This window comes from Agelaius phoeniceus, chromosome 4, assembly GCF_051311805.1.
Source record: "Agelaius phoeniceus isolate bAgePho1 chromosome 4, bAgePho1.hap1, whole genome shotgun sequence".
Lineage (NCBI taxonomy): Eukaryota > Metazoa > Chordata > Aves > Passeriformes > Icteridae > Agelaius > Agelaius phoeniceus.
This window is the reverse complement of record NC_135268.1, coordinates 48436416-48451382: the sequence shown is the minus strand read 5'-3', so window position 1 is coordinate 48451382 and position 14967 is coordinate 48436416. Positions and strand designations below refer to the sequence as shown.

Below are 14967 nucleotides of genomic sequence, written 5' to 3'. Positions count from 1 at the left end.
TTATTAGTCCTTCTTCTGACACTTCCTGTAATAAACATCTCTAACATGACGCTTCCTCCCTCACACTGGTCAGTCCTTGCACACAATAACAGCTCTGTACTTTATCAGTGAGAATTAATCTGACAAACAGGTTCATTGAATTTTCATTATTTGGAGAGGAAAGATTTATTTATACAGTATTTGTCAATGTAACAACACTAAGGTGTGTATGTCCATGTACACATGTACATATTTGTGTGCTATATTAATTTATATCCTTTTTATATTTGTGTTTATATAGATTTGGTTTTTTATTTTAAAATACACATGGTGTTTTAGTTAGGCACTAGTGTAGCTTTTCTTAAGGCTCCTTATCTTAAAGAAATTTCCTTTTTTGCAAATTTCTAGTGCTTTTAAAGTGACATAAGTAAACCCAAAAAACATTACAGGTGGTTCCCTTGAAATGCACTATCTGTATCATGCTTTTTTCATTCTTATATTCTTAAGTGAGAGCTTAAGAAAGAGTTGCCCCTTAGTAGCAAGGGAAAAAAAGCAGGACAGTAGAAGTGTCTCACACAGGACATTAAGGCCAAAGATCCATCTGCCTCAGCCCTGCAGCTGACAATGTCTAATGGCAGTTGTTTAAAGAAGGGCAAACGTGGTGATCCACCTGCCCCAGAGTGCTTTCAAAGCCTCTGTCAACGTGTTGTTCTGCATATTTAAAGGATCTGTCCAGGGCTACTTCTTCCATGAATTTCTTTAGTGGCTTTTTGAAAACATGAACAGATACCATAAAAAGTGACAGCATTTCACAGTTTATGAATCACATGAAGGACCTTGGTTTTGTAAGTTACTGCTAGCTTAATTTGATCACCCTTAACATCAATTAAGACAAAAAGAAAATATTTTCTATCACTTATCCATGATAAGACATTGATTGACAGATTTATCTTCTAAAGGGCTAAAAATCCTAGCCTACATACTCATCTTACGTGTACTTATTTCATCATCCTTGTGTTGTGATATTTCTTTAATTTTTTCCAGCACTACTACCTTTGCTCTGAGAGCAAGGGACCAAAACTGCCCCCAAAATTCAGGATGTAGGTATACTGGGAATATGTACATTAACTCAGTGATGTTTCCTGTTTTGCTTTCTCCTTTCTTGATAATTCTAGCACAGGGGTTTTTCTGCCTGCTGCTAAACACTGAGCTGACTTCTTGGATTAGTATCTATTATAATCAGGATTTCAACTTGCATGACAACAAATAATTCCAAGTCTTCTCATTGTATATTTGTAGGGAGAATGTTCTTCCCATGCATCACTGAATATATACATAAAACAATATAACAGAAAAAGGCAAAGCTGCTGCTAGATAAATAATCTTCCTTTTTCTTACTTGTGCAGAGAACACAGAATAAATATGAACAAGCAGGGAAGGTAAAGAGTAGTAAAGGAATTAAAGTGATATCTACTATCAGTAAGTTTCCTACTGTTCACTGTTACAGCTGGAACCTATTTTTTAAGAAAATGCATTTCTCACTGGTGGTTTCCAGTGTTTATGATACACAGTGGCCACTTAAGATTTTAATTCCCTTCTGATTTCAAAGAGTTTCTTTTTTCCACATATTAAAACATGAAAGGTTTAAGCAGACAGATATTCCAACATGCAGGTTTGAGATTCTTACCGTTTCTGCATCCACAAAGACTGTTGGACATTCCGAACATAACATCATCACTTCCAGAGAACTTTTAAACTTTGTTCCAATGCGCTGTAGACTTTCACCAAGAAAGCTAACTGAATCATTTGTAATAGATACAAACTTTCTTTGAATGGTCTAAAAGTCAAATCAGAAAAACATTTATCTTACATCATGTTTTACTACTCTTCTGGCTTTTTAGGTAAGAATTTCAATGCAAATTTCTATCCTGACATGTATCCATCACATTTTGTTTTTTCATTAAATGAAAAACTAATATGCAATTTTCTCTGAATAGTTATGTAAAATCAACTCTGGAAAATGCAATAAATCAATAAAACCAGCCAGTATCTATAGAGACAAGTACTCCTTTCCTATCTAGACCTCTAGCCTTCGTATAGGTAGATGACTATTTGCCTTTACACAGTACAGATAGTTCAATTAATTTTGAAGTGTTTGTGTGCAGAAAATTACAGAGTTTTATGAGTCAGTATGCAACCTGTGTAGTACGATCTGTGTCCAAAACTGCCACCTGCAGGATTTCTACCTTCTTCAAAAATCTGTCCTGAGTTTATCATGTTTGATTATGCAGTGTCATCTTAGCCTAATGGAACACTGCAATGTTCTGCAGTGTACTATTTCATTAATCCTGGAAGTTACATGTAGAAAAAAACTATATAAAGATTATACAGACAGCTGCAAAGTTAAACACAGGAAGAAGGAGCCAAAAGGTAAAATGGAAAGGTCCAGTCAAACAAGGCCTCCCAAGTATCACTTGATCATGTCAACCCTCCTCTGTACCCAGTAACAACTCCTCAGGAACATTTTTTGCCCATGCTTGAACATTGGTTTGCTATTGTGCAGAGCAGCTGACTTTCCAGCTGTTAAGTTTCATCCTTCTTCCTCAGCTCCCTCGTTAATGAGCACAAGAGAATATGAGCTCTCATTTTACCACTTTCAGGAAATGAATGAATGTGTGGAAACCAACTGCAGCTAAGCTTTGGTATAATACAGGCAAACCAAATCCCTGATGTCTAGACGAAGCAAGAGACAAAAATCTACAACCTGTAACAGAAATTTCATGGCACTTTGGCCATGAAATTAGTTTACCATAAAATGGAAAATGGGTATAGATGTGAAAACAAATTATTCCGTGGGAAAGGCAGAGCATAAATTCTTCACATCTAAGTTACTGCCCATACATGGGATAAAATGTGCTAGTGTGCATCTTTCACTGAGGAATTTATTATGATATTCCAAACAGCAAGCAAAATTAATATCAGAGATACAAGAAAGGGCTGGAGCCATAAAACTTTGTCCTGAATATTACCTTAGCTCATTTGGTTCATTGCCTGTATGTAAAATTAATTAATTATACTTATTCTACCCCATAGGAATTTGGAAAGAAGCATTACTTTTAAAATGTAAAATCTCATCCCCTACATACAGGGAGAAGGAAGCCAGAAAAATTAAGCCATGGGTATTTTGTGTTGGATAGCAGATCTATGAGGTAAATATAGTTAAAAAGAGGCATTTGAAACATCCACCTCCAGTGGATCTCCTGGTGTTTCAATTACTTCTCTGCAGAAAGAAACCTTTTTCTCTCAAGACAGATGCAAGATAAATTCATTAATGTTTGTCATGCTGTGATCCCATAATAATGACTCCCACAAAAAAACCAAACGAACAAACAAAAAAAAAAAAAACAAAACAGGAGAAAGACATTAACTCTGTAATCATCACAGAACCCAGGTAATGTTCAGAAAATAAAAGAAGGGACACAGCCTGGACTAAGAGCTTGCAAGAAACACTGAACTGATTTTTTTGAGCTTTTCTCAATTTTTGTTGATTTTCTGAGCAGATTCACTCCTAGGCAATGAATACAGCAGATATCCTATGGAAAAATAGGGTATGACAGTGTAAAATTACTTCAGCAGTGTTTTTCTGGTCTGCTTTTAATTTGCTTTCTAAAGCTTCTTGCTACCATAATCTTGTGGCTTTTGCAGTTTCAAGGGGAAGAACAGTTTTAGAAGTAGGGGGAAAGGATTTCAGATGAGCAATCATACACGGAGAATTCACTGACCTGAAACAATCTTGAGAAGACATGAAATGTATAGACAGCACAAGATCCATCTGTGTCTGACAGCATCTGATTGACGTGGCAGCGCCAGGCTTGCTCTTCATCATCGTACGCCACTGGCTGGAAAGCTGCCAATATGGCAGAAAGAAAGGGGGAAGGAGGAGGGGAAGTCTGCACTTCTGGGAAACCATCCTGTTCTTCTTCATCTTGGCTACAAACAATAAATAAGAGAAATTACCACCTCAGCAAACTTTTTAGGAAGAAAACACCTTCATTTTGGCAAGAAAAAAAAAATTTGGATTCAGAATAGCTTTTTGTAAAATAAATAACAGATCAACTAAGGTAACTACAAGACAAGAAAAGAGTAAACAATCAAAAACTTTTGCTACTGCAATATATTAAAAATTGCTTATACTCTCCAAAATTTACTACCACACGTCAGTTCTACACAGAACTAGAGACAAAGAGCTATCTGGAGGTTATATATAGGTACATACAGCACTATATATATGGACACCACTTAGAAAGAGGCATCTTTTTCTTGCCCCCAATAACTGAAGTAACATCCCATTCTTCAAATTTTTATTGATCTGAACAGATGGTCCACCAATATCTGCAACAACTTTTAGCCTTCCTTAAGGGAAGCACAAGAGCTCATTTAGCAATGTAATAGTGCTTTATAACTGTCTTAAGTAACAGAAGCAAATGGAGATAGATCGAAACACTCATTTTTATAGGCAATCAGTTTAACAGGCCTTTGTTCACAGAACAGTCTGCTGTCATACTTTCCATTAGGCACCAAACATCCAATAAAAATATCAAACTATAAATTAATCAATGCTACTACTTCCAATCATTAAAATAATGATTAAGCTAAAACATTCTGTATTACAAGGGATGATACATTTTGACATTTCTTCTTGTATAACTGTATGTAGGCAGCACAAATATGTGGAGGAGGATTCCAAATATACAGATAGTTTATTAAAATAATCTTTTGAATTACATACAGTTTTTCTCTATGACAACTACCTCATCCACAACAGCACTAAGTACATCTTAACTTAAACAAGACTTAAACATGTCTTAAACAAGAAGTATGGGTGCTGGTTTTAAATACCTTCATTTTAGTAGCACAAAGCTCAAAAGCTAAGACAAATCCCTTATGATTATCATCTGTAAGCGAAGCTTCAAAAAATATTTTCATGTATTTCCTAACTAGTGTACCAATGTCACTCTTTAGACTAGAGCTATGGGGTTTTTCATTGGCCTGCTTAGTGTAAATAAAATAAAACCTTGAGGGATTGTTCAGTAGCAAAGCAAATGAGGAACTAAACTGCTCTTAACTGGTACTAGCCTTGAATTCTCACAAGGCACATGCAGTAGGTCAAGTATGGGATCACAAGAAACAAGTTTCTGTCTCTCCCAGTAAAACCTTCTCAACCAACTTCTTTTGTGTCTCCTGTCTCCTCTTTTCTGAAAAAGCCTCCTTAAGAGATCTCTCTGGAAGAAGATGTCAAGTCTATGTTCCTATATATACCAAGTTTCTCTATTATTCAATCTAAACTTCTGAACAAATTTTAAATATGAACAAGCCTATGATCAATTTGGATTTTGTTTGTTTTGGTTTGTGGGTTTTAGTTGTTTGTTTGGGATTTCTTGTTCCTTTTCCTTCCTTCTTAGACCATTACTTCCAGGGGACTTAAGAGTTTCACTTTAAATGTGATTCAACCAGCTAGGACTAACTTTAACTTTTCCTCTCAATAGTTATTTTTGCTCTCCTTATTAAACAAAAAAAAAGGTTATTTTACTTTAAAATATCTTAGAAATATACAGATTTATGAACCTTAATAATGAAAATAACCCTTGAGCAAATTCAAAGACAAACTGATCTGACTGTTATAGAAGCTTTGAATAAAAAAACCCAACTTTTTCTCCTGTTTTTTTCATGTCTTTGGGTACTGCTGTAAGTCAGAGCAGTTCAAGAGCTTTTCTCTGTTACACTGTTTACATTTCTGTCGTACTGATGGTGAAGAAAAGTGCTAATTTCTTTTATTTGAGAATTCTCATATTTTCCTGCACAACTGTTTTCCTTGTACCAGAAACAACTGCTGAAAAAAATACTGAGTTTAGGTGCTATAACAGGCAATACTGATCAACCATTATTTCAGATATGCAAACCATCGTTTTATATTTTTGTATTATGGGATTAATGGAAATCTCCATACCATAGAAAAGCCTGTTTGATAATGCACTGATAACATGTAATTTGTGTTACTTATAACCAGTATTAATCTTACCTAGACAAACCAGAGAAGTCAGCTTCTTCTTCTTCACATCTCTCATCTAGCTCTTTCAAAGCAAGAGTGACATCCTCTTCACAGACAGATTCAGAATAGCTTTCAGGAGCTGTTGCCTCTACCAGTTCTGGGGTCTCTTCCAGCTCCAGAGACTCGTGACAGACCAGACATTCTTGCTGCTCATGCAGTAGGTACGAGCCAGTGTCTTCACTAGCAGTGCTAATCTGTTCATCCCTCACTGCTGAACTGCCTTCCTGTGAATCACACATCCTTTCATTAGTGTTACTGTCAAGGCCTATGTATTCTTAGCAGTTTTTATTATGGTAATCTAACAGTTATAAAAGATTATTTACAAATATTTACTTTAACTATTCAGGTCTTTGGCTTGTACACACAGTTTTGCCGGGGGAAAGACAGGCAGCCTATTTGTAATGTTTATAACTTCTGGTAAACATTAATATCCTAGAATGTGACTTATGTAGAGCAAATACAATTTCTCAAATACATTTAATTAAATCTGTTAGAGAATACTGATAGAAAAATATGCAAACAGCCTCAAACTTAGTGAGATCAAACAAACCCAAGACTTTCATGTTTTACTTTTCTAGGTAAGCATCAAAATGACTGCCTCATGCTTGCCTTTGGAGTCTAGAGCAAGTACCAGAACATTTTTTCTCCTTTCCACCCTCCATTTTAATAAATTTATAAAGCATAACTACTTAGCAACAGTGTAATAGATAAACAGGGGAAAAGGGACATTCCACTGTTTCTATTATTTTGCCATTACTACTAATATGGGCATCTTTCAAGGGTTTTACCCTGAATCTCTAAATGCAGGCTTTCATTAACAGGCAATTACAGAGAGAGGATAATTAAACTCATGTAGGTAATATTGAAACAACCCTTTCTCCATTCCTCCATTAGCATTATTATATTCATTAACATCACTATATTGAACAGACAAATTAAGATTCAGTTAATTTATGATGAATTAATTTGAAACCTTTATATTGGATTTCTCTGTGGAATAAAAATAACACTTGCTATTTCCTAAAGACACAAATTACCACATATTTTCATTCTTTGTATGCTGGTCTTTCTCTACTGGCATATCCAAAACTGGTCAAGGAACCTTTGGACAGCCTCTAAGCATAAACATCATTTCATGGTTTTCAGCAGTTGAAACAGATCCTCTGACACATTAAATAACTGTATACATATTAGAAAGGAAAATTCAGCTTTAAACATAATTTTCTTTCACAGTAAATTTTACCAAATCTCACTTTGACTATGGTACTCCTCAATGTGACACTGCTGACATTTGACACAGCTAGTGACTTCATTTATGCCTCTTTTGTTAAAGTAAAATCTGGATTTTTTTTTCACAGAAGAGTCATTTTGTCCTACCGAGCAGCTGAGGCACATGGGAATGCAGGACACTTTTACAAAACCTCAACAAAATACTTTGGGTTGAACCAATGGTCCATTTCTGTTACAGGTGCTAACATAGGATCCAGAATTGCACTGATCATGACTGGTAAATATACACATGAGAGATGCACTTTTTGAAAATACACTTATTAATAATAAATTTACTGCCAAGTTTAAATCTTCATAGTGCCATGACTCCTGATTTCATTTTCTGTGTGTCATTGGACATGACTCCCAGTATGAATATTCCTTAAGTATCTTAAAAAGCTGATTTATATAGTTATATGGTTACCAATGCCACAGAACCTTGGGAAAATTACTTCTACTAAACTACTCCCTCACAAATCTACAGTGCAAGCGAGTAAAATAGAGAATCATCTTAGTCAGAAACTTTCTTATGCATTAGCCTGTAAAACATATTTTTGAACAAAATTGTTCTTCTCAGATGGACAGTAAATTCTTAACTGGAATGTGAAACCTCGTTTTTGCTTTTTCTGGGAATCAGCCAAATACATTTAAGTAAACAATTAATTTAAATACAGCATCCCTATGAGACAAACAGGGAACTCAATTCATCTAACCAGCACACTCCTGTTTATGAATAATGGCTTCAGTTTTTCCCATATTGTCTTAGATAACTTTGATATATACTTATTTATATTAAAAAATTTTGATAACTGACAGTTGGTATACAATGAAATGCTGGTGCTGAGAGAGCTTCATAATAAAGTACAGGAGCACAGGAAAAAACAACTGCCCTATGCTACAAGTTGTACAGTATAAGTATTCAGAATAAAATCCATTTTACTGGCTTCATAAATATTTCAAGATGAGTCAATCATGTGCATATTTTCAAGCTCATTCTGGTAAGAGGCATAAGGCCAGCTCACTTTTTGGGCAACAAAATCCAACCAGATATCTAAGTCTTGTAGTGCAGTAACTGTGAGTGTTTGAATTTTGCTTGAAGAAACCTGTATAGTTGTCCAAATCTCATATTCTAACAAGCACAAAATAAACCTGGAACACATCATATCTAGTGAATGCATTTGTATGCACCTGCAGTAATTTTTTTTATACACAGCAATTCGTTCTGAATGCTGCCTAGTCATAGAATTATTTTACAGCCCAGTTTAAATGTTTTCCGTATTTTAAAATTACAATGGTGCTTTTTTGTGTGAATATTTTCACCTGAATTATAGCACTGTAGTGATTTTATAAAGGGAGCTGCAGAAGAACAATGAATTCTAAGGGCAGTCTCAGAAATAACTATGAAAATGTAAAAATTAGTTACAGCTGAGGATGTACCCCACGTCAGCAAGGGAGAAGACAAAAGTTTTTTATGGTGAATTTAATTCTATAAAATTCCAGCTTATATATTGCTTCTTGCTTCTGAAATCTTAACATAAAGTATCTATTGTGTGTGCAAAAAGTTCACCCAGATGAGGTGTTCTTCCTCAAACAAAATTCTTTTGTATCAGAAATGGATGTTGTAGATGAGCACAAGAAGTGACAACAATTTGTTTGAACATCTAAGCTCAGGTGCTCTGCAACAGCTGAGACAATTTATCAACAGCAGTGTAATGAAACACTTTTTTTTAAAAAGCACATAGATAATCATAATGGGAAAATAGGAAAAAATGTGGGGGAAAGCATTTTATGAGCATCACAATATTACACCTATAAAAGGTGAGGATTTTATTACAGGAAATCAGCCATGCTCCCTTTATTAGACTCTTTTGTTACAGTTTTCTTCATTAAGTATTAGCTACATCTGTGGTCTGCCTCTTAGTAAGAGCAATTTTTCTGGTAGCAAACAGTTAAACTAGAGCCTTTAGAAACTTGAACTAGTCAGTAAATTGTTTGAACCAGGTTGGCTGAAGACTCATTCTTAAGTGCCAACAGTGCACTCACTGGTTAGTCAAATAAACATAGGAATGGCTTAATTTTCTGGAATACTCAATAAAACTTCATGCATAGTTAAAGATAGGATTGGCTAACACTATGCAAATAAAAATAAGATTGCTAGGATCATAAATAATTTTAAATGAAGAGATAAGAAGTCCACCTAAACCAAGCCACTTAGAGAAAAATTGTAGCAGATGACAGTTTGTTTTAAATTAGGGATGTCTTTTTAAATTTTAAATTATTCAAACATTTGAAAACACAATAAACTGAAGTACTCACAGATTTGCAGACGGCCATTAGCTTGAAATCTGTCTCAGTCCACATGGGCCTTTCCAAAAAAGTATACCACTAGCATCTGTAGTCCTTACTAAAGGATTATTTAATGGAACCAACTGCTAACACAGCTGGCCTGAGGTTTTATTCCCATATAGCACCAATCACAACCCAAAGAAAGCAAAAAAAAAAAAAAAAGGGGGGGACAGGGGAAGAAAAATAAAAATATTGGAAAGAAAATGTTGCTCAAGAAGAATTTCAACCATATCAAGTAAAAGCATTTTGAATATTAGCCTGTTTCATTCTGCACCATGAATAGATCGTGATCAGCCCTTCAAGAATATTTTTAACCTGTGGTGAGTTCCCTCAGTCCATCCAAGAAACCTCCATGCTGAGGAAACATTTTGTAAGAACATGCCAACAGGTTAGAAATATTAAAAGCAAATCAACTAATCAGTGTAACAGATGAAAATTCAGTTGAAAAGAAAGTCAAAGTTGCTACTAAAACTAGAAGGAGCTCAAATCAGCCATGCACCAGCCCACATTTCTCCCCACCTCAGGCAGCTGGTTGCTAGAGTTATCTAGAGAAGAAGCCTCCAAACTTGGGGTCTCAGTTCTGATTTGAAGCACCTCTTCTGTTCCCACACTGCTAGTGGAATCTTGAGACTGAAGTGATAAACCAGCATGATCTGACACTGTTTCATCTATGGCAGAATCACTGATTAACTAAGACAGAAAAGAAAGAAACAAAATTCTTCAAAGGAAACACAAATTTCAGGTAAAGAATACATTAGTTCTGAAATAGGTTGTTTCAGTATTGTTAACTATTTGAATTTATTCACGTATGATGGATATCACAGCTTTACACTAGAACTATTACAAAGAATCACATGCATTTCTGCAACATTTCACTTTGAAAAGAAGTTTTTCCTTTAAGGAAAATGATTTTCTTTCTTGTTTTAGAAGTTCTTTTTGCTAGACTGAAACTCTTGAAAAGCAGAGCATTTTGTTGGGAGCAACATTAATACAAACGTTGCCTAAAGTCCGAAAAGCAACATACACATCAAGCTGCTCCCCCCATCAAGTCAACTTTTTCTTAATTTCATTTATGTAATGCAGAGAGACTTTTGAGTGGCCAGCATTCTTGATTTTCCTAAGTTATATGTACACAGGTTTCAAAATCCATAATTAATTTAGCAATTTCTGTGCTTAGACTTCCATATGACCACTTAATGCTCTTAATCTTTTTTAGCATTTGGAGTGGTTTTTTGATCTAGAAATCCACAAAGATACACACTTTATATATAATAGATGCGATTTTGTGCTTATATTTAAAAAAAATGTAAGTGTAAAGACACTAAACAATTAAGAGCGTTCTAAAATTATAAATTATGTACCATCAATGTCATAAAGCAACTTTTTTCCTTCATTGATGCTGTTGTGAAAAAGAAGCTTAGGCACATTAACTTAGTTCCTTACTATGTCACTTAGGCTGAAAGTGTGAGCCGCACTTATCTATTAAATGTGCTAGGGAAAGCTTAAGTTCTCAGATTTCTTCCACAGAAAAATAACCTACCATCTGTGAACGAGACAGTATCTGACTTGCAGTCAGTGCTGCTTCTTCTTCTGAAGACTCATCAGTATCCTCCTGGTTGGTCAAGTTCAAGCTGGGTGTGCTACCAGAGTACTGGCACTCCTGAAGGGACGGTGTGTCTCCTTTGTCAATGCTGTCAAGAGAGCGCCTGCGAACGCCCCAGTTGAAGTTGTCCATGCTTTCACCCTGGAATAGAAAAGTGAGCACACATCTGGTATGTACGAGTTTCAACATAATTAAGTTAATACACAAATGAGACAGAGAAAATATGAGTACTGAATGCATCATGAACAGAGTTTCAATCAGCCCTTTAGTTTTATTAAAATTTTAAGTACCTTGGTAAATGCTTGTAAATAAAATACATGGCAAAGGAAGTCGAAATATTTTGAATATCTTCTTGGAAAGCAACTCAATATGTAATCTAGAACTACATCAGTATTGATTTTATAATCTGACTAGAAAGTACAAACACATCACAGACAACAACAGATGAACAAGCCAGGGCACCAGGCTGCAACTTACCTGCAGCTCCTGGTTAGCAAAAAGGAAAACACATATAATTAGAAAGAACGAGGACAAACATTTAAAGATACTCTAGAGCCAGGGAAAATGTTTTATTACATAGGATTTGCCAACAGTAAAAGACTGATTCAAGCTCTGGAAAAAAGCTTAATCAAAAAGCTAGTATTTAAAATAATGTCTCTTTCTAATGAGATTAAAAAAAAAACCAACAAACTGACGACAAAACACTAAAATCAGCATGCTTATGATACATTTTCTCTAGCATAACATGTAAAGCAACTGTTCCAACAAACATTGATGAAGTTCTTTAACTAACACACATGAATCTATACTGACCACATCCAACTGACAAAACACTATCAACAATAATTATATACAGGGTGTAGAAAAGATGATGTTGTCCCTAACTGTTTTACCAGCTACTTAGTGTCAGTTTTATGAAGTGCACCCTGAATACCATTACCCTGGATCTATGCTTGTGCATTTTCAAGCTGAGATATTTGGGTTTCAAATATCCATCATACTAAGTGGCATCCATATCTTAAAAACACTGTTATTTTAATTCACAAGTACAATAATGATATTTGATTTTTTCAAGCACTTAATCAACCTTTAACAATTCAGCTAAGCGATATGGAAAACCTGGTGAAGTTCACTTCACCTGTCTACAGTTACTGTAACACCACATCTAGCCCCAAACACGGCTCCAAAACTGCCTTAACAGTATCTTTTGTGGTGACTTAAGAAATCACCATGACTCATTAAACAAAAGAGGATGAAAAGTTATTGCAAAGCAAAATAATTTCAAGTACAACAAAGTACTACTACTGTAGGCTGAAACATTTAAGTTTAATCTGGATATTACTCAGATGTTAATGTAAAAGCCCCAGTTCATACTGCTGGCATTTAATTATTAGCAATAAAGAACATGCTATATTTTTGGTGAAAAAATAAGCCACAGCTCTTATACCAAGTGCACGATTTATATATAACACCCTAAATTTGTACTATCTTATTAGTGGTCTTTTTTTTTTTTCATCTAGAACAGCACTACATGCTGCATTCAGGCAAGTAATGAAGACAAAACTGTCTTTTCTTAATTATGACCTGCCATTAAAATAGCACAGAAAGTGAAGTTAAAGGTTAACTTCATTTGGTGAAGTATTCAACTTCTGCTATCATATCTGTCAAGTCCTGTCTAGTGTTAAAATAATGTTTTAATACTACTGAGACTCAATTCTGAACTTGTATTCAATACAGGAAATGGTGTCTGAATAGTGTGTGGTACATCTATGCAATAGACCATAATGAGCCTGTACTTTTCCTAGAAGGTGCAAATTCTGGCTGAAGTTAAGCAATACACAGGAAGCAGGAGGAAAGCAAGATAAAACTAAAGAATTAGGGGAAAACCTTGTAAAGAGGTCTAGATAAATCAAGAGAAAAACAATCAGTGTTTAGATAGGTAGATATTCTTAGTAGCTTGTGGACTCATGACCAGCAAGGATATCCATTACTATTTCAATAGTTTGCACAGACTGTAACAAAACCACTGCAAGAAACTATGGAACATTCTACTTTTTCCTTCCCAGTCCTTTTATAGTCATACTTTTAAGCTTCAGCAAATCCTGGTCTGAAGCATTATATTGATCTGAAACAAGTAACAGTTGTTAACAGAATCTTCACTATTTCTCAATACTTAATTTTGTTTTACCTTCCCTCTCTCTTTTTGACAGGAGAAGTAGAGGAAATACAAGAACTGCAATATACCAGATACAATGTAAAAGTCAAAGCAAGCAATTATAAAGAGCAAGTCAATCATATATAATGAGATAGTGTATCATACAGGTTGTTACTTTGAAAGCCTTTCATCAAGTTCTCAAAATCCAGAAATGTATCAGAAACAATAATTATGCCATTTTCTTAACACACTGTTCCATAATTAAGTTTTCTCCTGCATGGTACCCAGGTGCTCATGCTGACATTGGCTTACACTGTCATATCACTTCACTTTCAGGTAAAGTCACTTAAATCCCTCCAAAAAAACCTCAACTCTTTCCTCCAAAACCGGCCAACAATTTGCAACCACTTAACTCTGCAAAGTTTTTGGCCCAGGTTTCTCTAAGCTCCATCATGTCATAAATTTTTCTGAATTGGATTAGCTAGTAGGGCTGCCAGTTCCTTGGAATTGCACCAACACAACCTTATTTTTAAAATGCTCTCAAATGGAAATACACAGAAGAAACCCCAAGGTCTCACCTCCGCATCTTCCAATTCAACATCTAAAAAGTCAAAGTCTTTAAAAACTCCAAATTGTTGTTCACTGGTATTGTCTTCTACAGCCACTTCCTCCTCTTGAATCACTTCTTCTGTTGCTGAAATTAGACTAGTTTGTTGATCTCCAACTTCCAAGTCTTCGTTAGAAGAAAACACAACCTGCAGATATAGGTAAAAAAAGAAGTAAGAACTTCCAATTTCTGTAACTCCAAAAGTCAGCTATCCTGCTTCCTGCCATTTAGTGGAATTAGTGGCAGGCAGCGTGTCTAGCCCTGTACTGGTAACACTTTGCTTCAAGACTAGTTGGATTTTAAACTACATCTTGAAATTAGTGGTATTGTTCTCTCCTTAATGTAACTAAGAGTTACAAAGATATAAATAGAGAGAAAAACATATCACCCAAACTTCATTTTCATAACCACAATATCAGTCAAATTTAAGAACAAAAGAATCCATCATAATAACTAGCCATATGACACAGACCGTACCTACAAGCTTCACCTACGAACTTCTGTGGAAGGACTGTACACCCTTAAAAGGGATCCAATACTGAGCTACTGTGGCCTTCACAAATGACAATATTCTCTTTTTATTTCCATACACTGTTTTTTAATATGTCCAGTTCCAGCTTTCAGGCATCTATTTTTATTTATTTTAGCTTCTTCCACTAGATTCAAAATCCTTCTCCCACCAATATTTTCCTCAGGTAAGAACTGTTATGCCACAATAAAAAACTATGTTCCAGATGATAACCAAGGTAGGCTATCCACTTTGTTTTAAAAGCTGTCAAAGTCATCACCACCATCAAGCATAGTATGCCAGTGGGTTCTTTATAAAGAAGTAAAACCATCAACCTATTTTTACTCAACAGTTAAGACTATTGTTCCTATAAATAATCATGTTTCAAGGT

General features: G+C 35.1%; 1 protein-coding gene across 14 annotated transcripts in view; it reads right to left on the bottom strand.

Moving 5' to 3' along the window:
- FRYL (FRY like transcription coactivator) overlaps positions 1-14967 on the bottom strand; it is a 163598-nt gene that overhangs the window by 13690 nt on the left and 134941 nt on the right. For all 14 annotated transcript variants that reach the window (XM_054633078.2, XM_077177557.1, XM_077177555.1 and 11 more), the window contains 6 exons: positions 14040-14216; positions 11244-11447; positions 10223-10393; positions 6059-6312; positions 3762-3969; positions 1667-1816 (listed from right to left, as the gene is read on the bottom strand). In XM_054633078.2, the coding sequence (XP_054489053.2) occupies positions 1667-1816; positions 3762-3969; positions 6059-6312; positions 10223-10393; positions 11244-11447; positions 14040-14216 (1164 nt within the window). The remainder of the gene's footprint in view (positions 1-1666; positions 1817-3761; positions 3970-6058; positions 6313-10222; positions 10394-11243; positions 11448-14039; positions 14217-14967) is intronic.